This window comes from Empidonax traillii, unplaced genomic scaffold (assembly GCF_003031625.1).
Source record: "Empidonax traillii isolate 1590-97213 ecotype Southwest subspecies unplaced genomic scaffold, ASM303162v1 scaffold113:size1526484, whole genome shotgun sequence".
NCBI lineage: Eukaryota > Metazoa > Chordata > Aves > Passeriformes > Tyrannidae > Empidonax > Empidonax traillii.
The window spans coordinates 283647-295579 of NW_020955306.1; the positions used below are offsets into that span (position 1 = coordinate 283647).

Below are 11933 nucleotides of genomic sequence, written 5' to 3' on the forward strand. Positions count from 1 at the left end.
ACTGAATGGGAAATTATCCTATCTGTTCTAGGAATACAGCTATTTTGTGGTCCTTTACTTAACACCAAATGTACTTACTGTGGATACAAGGGCAGAAAATTCAGGTCTTGCTATCAATACTTTCTGAAAGGTAACTGGTTTCCATATTCAAAGCAAACAAAAATACCAGTATTTTTGAATTTTAAATACATACACTTGACCACATCACAAAGTTTTGTGATATCCTAAGTGGTGAAATAATTTGGGGGAAAAAAGAAAGAATAACACAAACTTATTATTTTACTAACAATAGCTTTATTTTATGCAGGATGTTTCACAAAATTTTGTTTGGACAGTGTATGCACTAGAACTGCTCAGACACAGAAATATACTTACATGTAAGACAGAACACATATAAATCTAAATTCATCCTACCTCATTTGAAGTCTGTCAGTGGGCATCTAAATTAAAAGTTTCATCATTCTTGGTTGTTGAGTATTTAAAAAGATGAAAGCAGTATCTGATTTACCTTTGAAGGCAGCATTCACTTTCCATTGATTCTAGGGTGACAAAGCTCCTTATTTAGGTAAGAAAGTTAAATTACCTAATGTGAAATAGATTATTTCAGGTCATGTTCATAAACTCCACAATAAACTTCACATAAACTCCACACTTTCTCAGTAAAGGCAGTAAACAAAGTGCTGAATTTATACCATCATAAATTAAGAGCCTTTCAGAAATTATTCTCTTATAGACAACTGTGAATGAAATCAGACTGTCCTTGTTTTCCTCCATCACACATAACTCTCAGCATATTGTCAGCTCAAAAGATGTATAGTTTAATTTAAAACAGTATCATTTCAGCAACATGAAATAGTACTTTCCCATTCTAAGTATGTTCTGAGACAGCACAAGATTACCCATCCACATATTTTATGAGAACAGTGTTGATCACATATCAGCAAATTTCTCCTCACTGAAGAAAATCAAAGTCCTTACATTTGAAAATTGTACTTCGTAGACTAATTTGAATATCTCTTTGTTTCTACACCTCCTTCAGTGAGCTTATAAATTTATCAGACAGCCTACAAGTAGTTTCGATTAGAGTTACAGAACAATTTTATTTTTTTACATTATTAAAATACACTTCCTTTTGTCATCACATAACAAGAACAATAATATTTCATGATCATTTGAGGTATTTACTTCCTTTAATTTCTTCTGTTTTGGAATATTCAAGCCAACTAGATGATAACAGTTTGATAATAGTAGATGACAGTATTTTTTTCCTGTTGAAATTGATAGCACAACATTAATTGAGGTCAGCATGGTAGCATTCCACTTACGTTCCAAATCTGAGCAGTTCTCAATTTAGTTTTGACTCATAACTCAGAATCAATAATATTCCACAATATGTAAATACGGAATTTGAGACTGTGTCTCCAGACAGACTCTTCATTTGGAAGACAGCCCATCCATTATGTGATTTAAACAAAGGTTTCAGTCTGAACCAAAGCTAAAGGGGAGTCTAGAGAAAGGAATGAAAGTTTATGTTGCTCTGATCACTCTGACCACAGAACTGTTAAGGTCCAGCACTTATCCTCTTGAAAATTTGTGTAAATAAAAAGAAATAATTTTGATAAATTACTAAGTCACCTAAAGAAATATGACAGTTTCTAACTACAAAATATTACAATATACAGAACCCAGAATATGGGCCACTTGCAAAATGGGTAACTTTTTTAACTTACAGAAATATTGATATCACATGTTTTCACCCTTACTCTTGAACTGTACACTTCAAATGTTTTCAGGAAATGCAGTATTATATTCCAGTTAATGTATGTTTATGTTCATCAAATAAATAATGTCTCTAATAATGAAAATAATTGACTGTAGGATGGACAAAGTTTGTTAGGAGTCATACCATTTTTACAACAGCAAGTGAAACAAATAAAAAAAAAATTCTGACCCATGACTGCAGCTTTACAAATCAGTTAACAAAAATTTTATAAAACTGGAAATTTTTGTTTAAATTGCATTTTAACACTATCAGAATGGTATTACACTGTCAAACGAGTTGTGACATTTATTTTACATAATAGAGGATCTTGTACAGAAATTTAACTCCAAATCTGGCAAATTAACTGTTCAAACATAAATCTGATGAGGACTGCATGGCTACTGTGTGTTAAGAGGGTGAAAAGAATGAATCTGACCATGATACTAAGGCTCATCTACACAGATGTTGCTCTTGGAAAAAGCCTACTGGGAGCAAGAGAGGCATTTAGATGTGCTCAGAGATTACAGATTTAAGCTATTTGATAGAACTCTGAATGCCAAGACCTATGTGCATCTCCCCAGGGCCAATGTCACTTAGTTACAAAGTAAGTAAATAACTGACATGTTTTCCTTGGTTTTTATTTTTCTTATGCTTCCAAATATGATTCAGAGATAAGCATTTAAATAAAGCCTGCCTTTTAAAAAAAATACATAAAAATCTTAGCTGTGTCATAATTGGACAATTCAAACCACAATATAATACAAATAAGCATCAACATTTAACAGAGGGAGAAACAGGAAGTAAAGTTAAGATAAAGTACCAAGATCAGTTTTCATAAGCAGAACACTTTTCAATACAGTATACCTAAACAGGCATGCTTTTCAAAAAGGCCGAACAATTCTCAAAGTTTACTGACAGTCTTAAACATTACTACATCGAGAAAGGGGAAGTTACTGTCCATGTCTATCTAGTGACCATTCTTCCTCCGGGTTCTACTGACAAGAGAATAACTCTGTATACCCACAAAATCTTACCTTCAGTTGCCCTAAAACATCTGAGAGAACAAAGCCTTTTTATTTGTTCTGGTTCTAGAGTGTAAATCATGGAAATAGAAGGTGAATGCTGAAATTTATTCTGTCAAGTACAAACTGTACAGACATCAGTACTTTTTTTTTTAACATACAATCAAAAATGGCTTCAGAGAGAAGTCAGTTTGAAAGAATGATACTTGGAAACCAAAGTTTCACTAAAACATCAATGTATATTTACTTTTAATATTTCTTTTAACATGGCATTCCACCTAGCCAAGGGTGAAACATAGGTTTGAAGGGGAAAACACAACTATCCCTAGTAAAGGACAGGTAAATTATTGTAAGTGAGATGACAAATTATCAATAGTTTTATCATGTTAGAGGCCTCTTTTGGCATATTAATGACTGCCTGAGAAAGAGATATTTTTATCTAGGTCATGATGAAATATCCCAATGTGCTCCAAAGGATGTGAAATGTACATATGGGAGGGACAAAATAGTGGAGTAAGACAGGGACATAATACTAAGAGTAGAAGAAAAGACAAGAACTTCTATACATTAAAAATCAGCAAGGGTACCTGTAATCTGTGTAAAGAAACTCACTGCACTTTTGACATTGCCTAATGTTTACCACCCAAATAAATAGCACTTACACACATATTTGAATATAATAAGCCAAAGCTCTGATTCTAGCTCCCACAAACCGAAGCATATTTCAAGACAATTCCATTTGCAATGAAAAACAGGTGGTGAAAGAAATAGATGTCTTTGTGATATGATTTACACATCTGCAGACATTTACAATATGCATGCATTTCCAGGGAATGCTGAGCAAGTTAAATTGGGAAATGGGAATTTTTTTTTTTTTTAATGGGCATGTGAAACAAAGAATGTGACTCAAGAAGAAAATAAGCTGTGACAAATACACATCTATCTTATCAGGCCTATCTGTTTCCAAACCAAAATCACAGTACAGCATCATGTTAAAGAAACACCAATCATTATAAAAATCAGACAACTTTGGAAATAGTTTACTGCAGGGAAACATCACTCAAATGTGAGGTGGCTGAGGGATGGGTGATTTTCAGATCTCTCCCCTTGCTGAAAGAAGACCTGAGGTTAGCAATGGCTATCCTTCAGAAATTCATTATACAGACAAGCAAAACATCCCTCAGCAACACAGACCTAAAGGTTTATCTGAGGTCTTCTAAATCTCAGACAGCCACTTTATGCAAACATCAGTAATAAACCATGGACAATGACATCAAATATTTGCACTGGTCCCAGAGAAATTATGCACAAGAATCACCAGAGAAATGTGTTACAACAAAGAAGGATGGAAGAGTCTCACTCAAAAAGAGAAAATCTGTGCAGTACCTCTCAGACAAGAGGTACAAGATAAAGCAGTGCAAGAAGCCAATATGTTAATTACCTTCAAAATTAGGTTATGTTGAGGCAGGCCAAAACTACACAAAATCTTCTCCAAATTTAACTGCTCATTTGGGGAATCTTGCTAGTTTCTTAGATTTTGTCCCATTTCTTTTCCTACTTCAAAACCCAGTTTAAGTACCACATCTCTGAGCTGAAGGAACCATATCCTACAATGAGATTTCATATCCACATCAATGTCAACCCCAGGCCTCTCTGCTCAGATTGTAAATAAGGAACTAGATTTATTCAAACGTTCTGTTTCCTCCTGCTGAAGGGATGCTGAACAACCCTAAATCTTAGCTTATATTTATTTTGCACCACTATAGTGACCAGTGAGACACAGACAGAATGCATCAGTAAACCCATTCAAGGGGGTCAACAGGACCAGTTTAACAAGTATAATTTCATATAAGCCATCATACAATCATCAAATGATAAGTACTATCAGGAACTAACCACTTGGGCTGGAATCAGACTGGTGAGTTGGAGGTGAAAAGCTCTCTGATCTATTACTAAACCCCTGAGCTACAGTGGTCCCAGATGGTAGTTCTGCAAAGGTTCACACAGCTTTTTTTGAAAGGCAGCAAAAGTAGTTACAATTTCTTTTTAAAGAAAAACAAATCAAAATAAAACAAACAAAAAATCCTCCAGTTTCAAGAACAGTGAAAAAAAGTTTTCTTTTTTCTTAAAATAATCTCTCTGAAAGTCGCAGACTGTACACATTTTACAAGAATAAACAAACTTCTATAGTATTTATTCACAAATTGGGAGTCAGAGATCATTAGTGCAAATTTCTGCTGACCAGCAGCATTTATTCTATAAACTTTGGGTATCCTAAGTGGTCCATCAGTGAATAACAGATATCCTCAATTTGTTTAATCTCTTCATGGGGCATGTTTTTTTTCCAGGCATGAATGCTACTTGGTGAAATTTCCCCTTCATAAGGAAGATAGAAAAGACTGGTGGAGGTGGCAAATAATATTTGGTTTAAGCTAGCAGGAGAAAGAGGAACACCAAGAAAGGCAAAAATTGTTTCAGCTGTCTTCTGAGGAAAGTTCACAATATCTTCAAACTTGATCAGCTGATAATTTGTTGGGAGCAAGTCCCCGTTTATTCTCATTGCTGCTGCTGTGTTTGCTAGCCATAAATAGGACAAGACAGAAACAGGATTTGAATTAGAATTTGAAAATTCTTTTCTCAGTGATTCATATTCGGAGGCATAGCCTTCATTTAAACTACATTTTTCTTTACCATTCTCCCCTTTAAACATGGCAGCCAAGTGTTGTGGAACATTTTTCAAGGAGTAAAGGCTTGGCTTATTTTTGTATAACATTGAATAGACCCATGCCCGTGGGTCCCTCACTACATATAAAGCTTTCATCGATGGTCCTAGGATCTCCTGAAAGAAGGGAAGCTTTAATGTCCAGCTCCCACTGTTTAAACTAAGCACAGGCCGTGCATTAGGGTAATAGATGAGATGTCTTCTCAATTCCCTGATATATTCAGCATCTTTTTCTTGACTCCCTCTTGCCCTGCTTTTTTGCTCTGACAGGGATTCTCTCTTTCTGGATCTTTTCTTTTTGTCCTTGCTTAATGCAGAATGCTGAGCAACTTTACTTCTGCTAGCTTCATATAAATGAATGTTTTGTAAATGCAACTTTGTATCTCGAACTAGAGACTGGAGCCACCCTTGGATAAGACGAAAATTACCATTCTGAACATCAGAAACCTTCCATTCACATGGATCTACAAAGGAATCAATTTCAAATTCAGTCTCGGGAATTTCAAGATAGGGTGTAGGTATTCTGATGTATAAAAAGTCACTGGTATTGAAAAACAGCTGTTTTAAAATTTCTGCACCAGAAGTGGGAAGTGAAGTAATGATAACGTCTGGCAAAACAACAGGGTTTCCTTCTAATTGTTTGGCTTTATTGCCTTTGTCATGTTCTAGCCTTGTCATGTCACTGCTCCATTTTGCACAGATGGGCTGAGTACACATGCTCCACACATCCACCAATTCAATAAGCCACAGTGTGACAACCAGTATCAGAATCCAGCGCAACATTTTACCGAAGGATATGTAAAACCGCCACTGAAAAGCCAATATGACCAAACTGACACCCAAAATTAACCCTGCAATTATGTTCACTTTGAATCCAAATGGGAAGACCACTCTACTATTTTTTATCTCTTTTTTCACAGATTCAGTACCAAGACCAAACTTGGTCACTTTATTTTCATGGATTACTTTGGCAAAACCACCAAATCCCAAGTAATCAAACCTTGCCTTTAAATTCTGATACTCGGTCACAACAGAGATGGTATTTTCAGTGTGGTTGACACTGAGTGAAATCTGAAATCCAGATTTTGCATTATCTATGAGTCTACAGTCAGAAACATTGACATATGGGCCATAGAAAAGGTAAACAATCCTTGTAAGCGTATTTTTCATTGGAAAGGTAACATTTACAAACTGAGTCCATCGCTTTTTGAATTCAGCTGCTTGTTCAGCCTCCTGTATCCTAGCAACAGGGCTACTCCCACGATGATCAAACCAAAACATCTTGTAGTGGGCATCCCACACATCCATCATAGCTCCACTGTACTTGTTCTTAAACTTATAGGGTATGTACTTAAAATCAATGTCAAGATTATGAAAAAAGGCACTGACAGAATTAACAGGAGAGTCTTCCTCCTTCTCAATATGGTCTACTACTAATAGTGTCTGAGAATTTAGGAGCAGCAAAACACGATACACACTTTTCAGTTTCATAGCTGATGTGTAAGCAGATACCGCCTCACCACTCACAAACATCATGTCTCCAGCCTGAGAGGCTGTAATAATTTCTCCAGTTGAGTCTCCAACCTCATCACCAATCCACTTCAGCCACTGGGCACATTCGCCAAGCTGTCCTTCCCAAGGTTGGTTGCACTGGCTCGTAGGAGATGGAGCAAAGACCAAGACATTGTTTAGGTGGCTCAGTTTAGGTCCATAAAGAGCCTCAGATACAAACACCTGTCCATTGGGAGCAAAAGTGAAAGAGTTCTGATCAGGATGTTCATGTCCTGGATTGAAACTTCTCCACCCATCAATCCAGGTATAGGGCTGAAAGTGAACAATATCATAAACAGCACGTCCACCGAGTTTTCCAGACTTAAAGGACACAAAGGTGTTTGTCTGACTGTTTGGCAATCCAGCCCCGTAAGTAACAACTCCCCAGTTAGGAAACACATGCATTTTAGCAGTACCATAGTCAGGAGGAGGCTGAGGAGTGATTTCAGCAGCATACCATATAAATTCAGTATGTAATGTGCTCCACCTCTGTGCAGTGGATGGCACCATTGGCCCATCCTTGGGTCTGTGTTTTCTAATCTGCTGTGCCAGCCAGTTGCCGGCTCCATTCTTCATTATAAACTTGTCCAAGAAAACCAGTTGGCTTTCAGGACCATAAAACCAGTTGTAATTAGAATCCGCTACTCCCACAGTCCTCTGAAAGCCTGGTAATAGGGTGGCATAGTAAAACCAAAAGTGCATTTTGAGCCAGTTGTTATCCAAGTTGTTAATACCAAAGTGGCGCTGGGCCAGGAATACATACTGTGTTACTGACTTGGCGGTGTAACTCCCATAAGCTACTCCCTCATCTAGAGACCCATCTACAATATGATTGAGCAGAAACATGGTTTTCTCCATCACATCAACAACAGTGTGCTTCCAAATATTTGCCCGAGATCCTTTGTCCACTCCTGCAACCAAAGCCCCAATAAGCAAAGCGAGCATATTAGTTGCCTGGTGATTATGGAGAAGCTGCTTTCCCCAGGAACGAACCTTGGAATACTCATACATTTCCTCGCTTACAGACCATATCTTCTCCAGATATTTTTGCCTTCTCTCATTTCCCAGTGAATTATACAAGAAATCAAAAGCAGTGGCAAATCCTGTTAGGGAATGACCAAGCGGCACTTCATCTCCAGGTGCATTCTCAACCAACCAGTTTTTGTAGCCAGCCATTCTATCCATATATTCTATGGCAAAATCAAATGCAGCTTTATCTTCGGGGCACAGCAGACAATAAAATGCTAGAGGTGGTAGATTGTTACCATAAATCTCATTCCACTTTGCAGCAAAATCAGCGTACTTGGGTGGAGGTAGATAGTATAAAGGGTTGGAGAGCATAACCGTCACAGCACTTCTGATGACTCTAAAGAGATGCAAATGGCTTGTGTGAGCCTTCTGCCTCAGTGCTTGAACATCTTGAGCATCAAAATACAAACTTGGATGAAGGACTGTTTTTTTCAGCTTCTGCTCAGCTCTAAGGCCTTCAAGTTGCTGTTTCTCATATTGATCTACATTTTCTATGAAAGTCACCCAATCAGAGTAATTGCTTACAGATTCTTCAAAAGCAAAGACATCAAACATCATTAATGCTAGAAATAAAGTATGCCCTGCAAACATCAGAGCCATGATCCATTAGGTAGCTCCTCTTTCCCAGACATGCATTTCCTTGCAAAACACAATGTCCAGATATAAAAAATTCACCCAGTTAGTAAAAAAATCTATTATCTTAAGGCATATTTTTAGGAGAAAAGATTTAGTGTATACTGTGCATTATAACAGAGGCTGAGATTACTTGCAATCTGAGATACAACATTGAAATGACACGGCTCTTGAAAACTTAAATCTCAAGTGCCTTATCTGTTCACACTTTTCTTAAACACAACACAACATAAACACTAAAATCAGGTTAAAAATAAAATCTCTAAGATATGCATATAAAACACAGGTCAACAATGCACAGGATACAGAGTGAAATGTTATCTCTTGATAACTTGAAAAACTTCATCTGATAAAAGGAATCAGAGTCATAGGTTTGCTTTTTTAAAAAGCTTTCAATCAGGTTAGATTCCACTTTTAGAATTGACAAAAACTCCACTGATCAAAAAAAGATATAATTTATTCAAAACAGTGTGTTAGATTTGATAAAATAGGGAATTTACAGCACTTGGAAAACAAACTCCAAACCTGAAGTTATTGTCGTCAGTTTTTGTTTTAGCTCAATTTCCATACACATTCTTTCCATCTTTCTCTTTTGGGATTCATGGAGGGGCAAGAAGGAAAATCAACAAAGATCCTCCATTAGATCCTTCTGATGAAACTGCAGTGCTTTTAATCGCTATTCTTCTCTTTGCGAAAAGTGCATCTGAATTAATAGTCACAGAGTACTGACATATTTTCAAGTCTTCTTTCATCTTATCTTCAGCCAGTGATGCCCAAATTTGGCCTCAATGATTCAAAAAATCCTGCTCCTTCCATTATGATGCAAAAGAAAAACATGTGAAAGAGGCAGAAAGCCAATACTTTCTTGTCGAAAGAGCAGTTTCAGATTTCCTTCCACTTGGCATGTTGGTCCTTTCTGTGGAAATAGAAACAAAAGTTCTCTGAAGCTGTGCAGGTGTCGTCAGAACATATTTAAAGTACTTTGAATAACAAAGTCAAAGATGAGTTAGTTAATCTTTCCTTTTAGAGAAATAAATAAATAAATAAATAATAATAATAATTTAAAAAAGCATTTTCAAAGTTCCCCAAAATTTATCCTTGGCAAAAGAACAATTCAGATTGGCTACTCAAGCTTGCTTTACTTCACCTTTTCCTGCGTGAACAGGAGGTCTCAGGGCATCTTTTGCCGTTATGCTACCAGGAGCTACCCGAGGAGGAAATAAATCTGACCGCCCGCCCCCGAAATTCAACGGAGCTCAAATTAAAAACAAAATAAAAAAAAAAAAATTATACGCGTATACAAAACCACGCGGTGGCCCTCCCGGCGAGAGGACGGCGGGAGGAGGGTCCCCCGTCAGCCCGACCCTCGGCGGCCGCCCCGGGGCCGCCCCCGCCCCGCGGGCCCTGCACGGAGCCCGCCCGCGGCCAGCAGGGGGCGCCCCCCGCCGCCACCGCCGCCTCCGCGCCCGCCCCGGGGCCGCACAACTTGCACAAGTTTCGGCGCGGCCCCGCGGGCGCGCCCCGCGCTCCCCGCCCCGCCCGGGCACCGCCAGCCCCCGGCTCCCGACGCCCCCCAAGCGCAACCCCGTCTTACCGCGGCGGGTCCCGGGCGGCTCCTGCGGAGCTCGGCTCCGAGCGGCGCGGCCCGGGGCGCGGGGCCATCCCCGGCCAGGGGCTGCGGGTGGCGGCCGCCGCGCCGGCCCCTCTCGGCTGGGCCGGGCTGCGCTGGGCTCCGGCCCTTTCCGCGCTGCCGCTACTTTCCCCTTTCCGGGCTGGCCGCAACTTCAGGTCCCTGCCCGCCGCTGGCGGCTTCCAGGAGTTGATGGAGGGGAAGATACGGTTCCAGCTGCCCAGCGACGGGCACGGGCAGACAGGCAAACTCGCAGGGATGTCGCTACGGAGGGGCGTGGAGGGAAGGGAGGAGGGAGGGAGGGAGGCGGGGAGGCGGCGGTGGGGGTTGGCAGAGCCACCCCCAGCGGAGCGGCGATGTGCCGATCCTCCGCGCCGTGTTCGGCGGCCGGTCCCGCGGCCGCTCCCGGCGGATCCTCTTCCCTGCGGCTGCGTGAGCTGCTGCTGCTCCTGGCGCCGAGCCCTGCCTCGCTCCCGGCGGCGGATGCCACCGCCGCCCCTGCTCCCGGAGCTCGGCGGGGGCGCCTGGGGGCAGGGCCGTGGCTGGGGGGCAGCGCCCGGGAGCGGCGGAGGCGGCGGGGGGAGGCCAGAGCCCGCGGGGACCCGGTGCGGGGAGCGGGGAGCAGGGAGCAGAGGCAAGTAGGAGGGAGCTGGTGGAAGGAAAGCTGCCGCGGTGGGACGCCTCCGCCGACCGAACCCCGCGGCTCCCGGCCGGGGCACTGCCAGGGGTGGGCACGGCGGCAACCCGGGGACCGGCGAGCAGGGCAGAGCTGGGTTGGGCTAGGCAGGACAGCAGGACCCGCCGCTCCTGCGGGTGACAACTTTGTGAGCGCGGAATAACTACCTAACAGTGCCCGCGTCTCAGGAACCACGGGGATGCGCAGCATCTGCCTGTTGGAGCAGTCCCACTTCTTCATAACTACATTCTTGCGCACGCACTTTGTCTTGTGTAGTGCATTGAAATGGTCCTCATTCACCTTTAGCTGTAGGCTTCTGAAGTGACTATAAAGCCATAATGATGTGTAAAATCCTCTGCCCCTCGACTCGGTCACAGTCAGTGATGCGGTGAAGGGCCAGCAGGAAACGGTGGTCTGCCCGCCTGATGCTGAGGTCCACCCGCGAAATCCCCGAGGTACAGCACCGTTCTCGTCTTTGAATCACAATTTGGATTGCCGGTGAGGACTTTAAGAGTCTGATTTTGTAACATGATGTGATACCAAGCTGTTATTTGGTAGTCGAGTGCAGTCTACAAAAACAGTGAGAGATTTTGGATATGTTACCACTTACTATGTTTATAATCTATACTTCAGAGAATGTGAATTTTGATGATCTCAAAAAACATGACTTTTTCTCAGGCATAGCCTATATTCTTTTTAATTCCCCCACTAGAAAATACATATTTATGAAATGCATATTTAAATATTTCTTAAGCTACTTAATGTGTAACTATCTTGAAATGAATATATGAATATATAAAGGCCATACATTATGGATACTGATTATGTTTCTTTGTACTAGAGTGTGCACCTTAGAAGGATTAAATTATTAAATTATACCTATTTACAGCAATGAATAAGTATGGCTG

General features: G+C 41.0%; 1 protein-coding gene and 1 long non-coding RNA gene across 4 annotated transcripts; both read right to left on the bottom strand.

Annotated features, from left to right (window-relative positions):
* Nucleotides 1-271: 271 nt before the first annotated feature.
* LOC114057070 lies at nucleotides 272-4334 on the bottom strand. Its single transcript, XR_003571120.1, has 2 exons — nucleotides 1091-4334; nucleotides 272-1014 (listed from the first exon to the last, which is right to left on the bottom strand). It is a non-coding gene; the product is annotated as an uncharacterized LOC114057070 (long non-coding RNA).
* Nucleotides 4335-4338: 4 nt separating this feature from the next.
* DSEL (dermatan sulfate epimerase like) lies at nucleotides 4339-10361 on the bottom strand. 3 transcript variants are annotated; one of them, XM_027882874.1, is made up of 2 exons: nucleotides 10314-10361; nucleotides 4339-9635 (listed from the first exon to the last, which is right to left on the bottom strand). In XM_027882874.1, exon 2 carries the CDS (start codon nucleotides 8684-8686, stop codon nucleotides 5036-5038), a length of 3651 nt encoding a protein of 1216 aa, XP_027738675.1. In that variant the 5' UTR covers nucleotides 8687-9635; nucleotides 10314-10361; the 3' UTR covers nucleotides 4339-5035. The 3 variants fall into 3 exon arrangements, with proteins under 3 accessions (XP_027738675.1, XP_027738677.1, XP_027738676.1); XM_027882876.1 differs by having other exon boundaries at nucleotides 4339-9631; nucleotides 10314-10329; XM_027882875.1 differs by lacking the exon at nucleotides 10314-10361 and adding an exon at nucleotides 9867-9891.
* Between the last annotated feature and the right edge of the window lie 1572 nt (nucleotides 10362-11933).

Bases quoted from the DNA above. Each gene is read 5' to 3' on its own strand.
- DSEL (XM_027882874.1), bottom strand. From the start codon at position 8,686: ATGGCTCTGATGTTTGCAGGGCATACTTTATTTCTAGCATTAATGATG.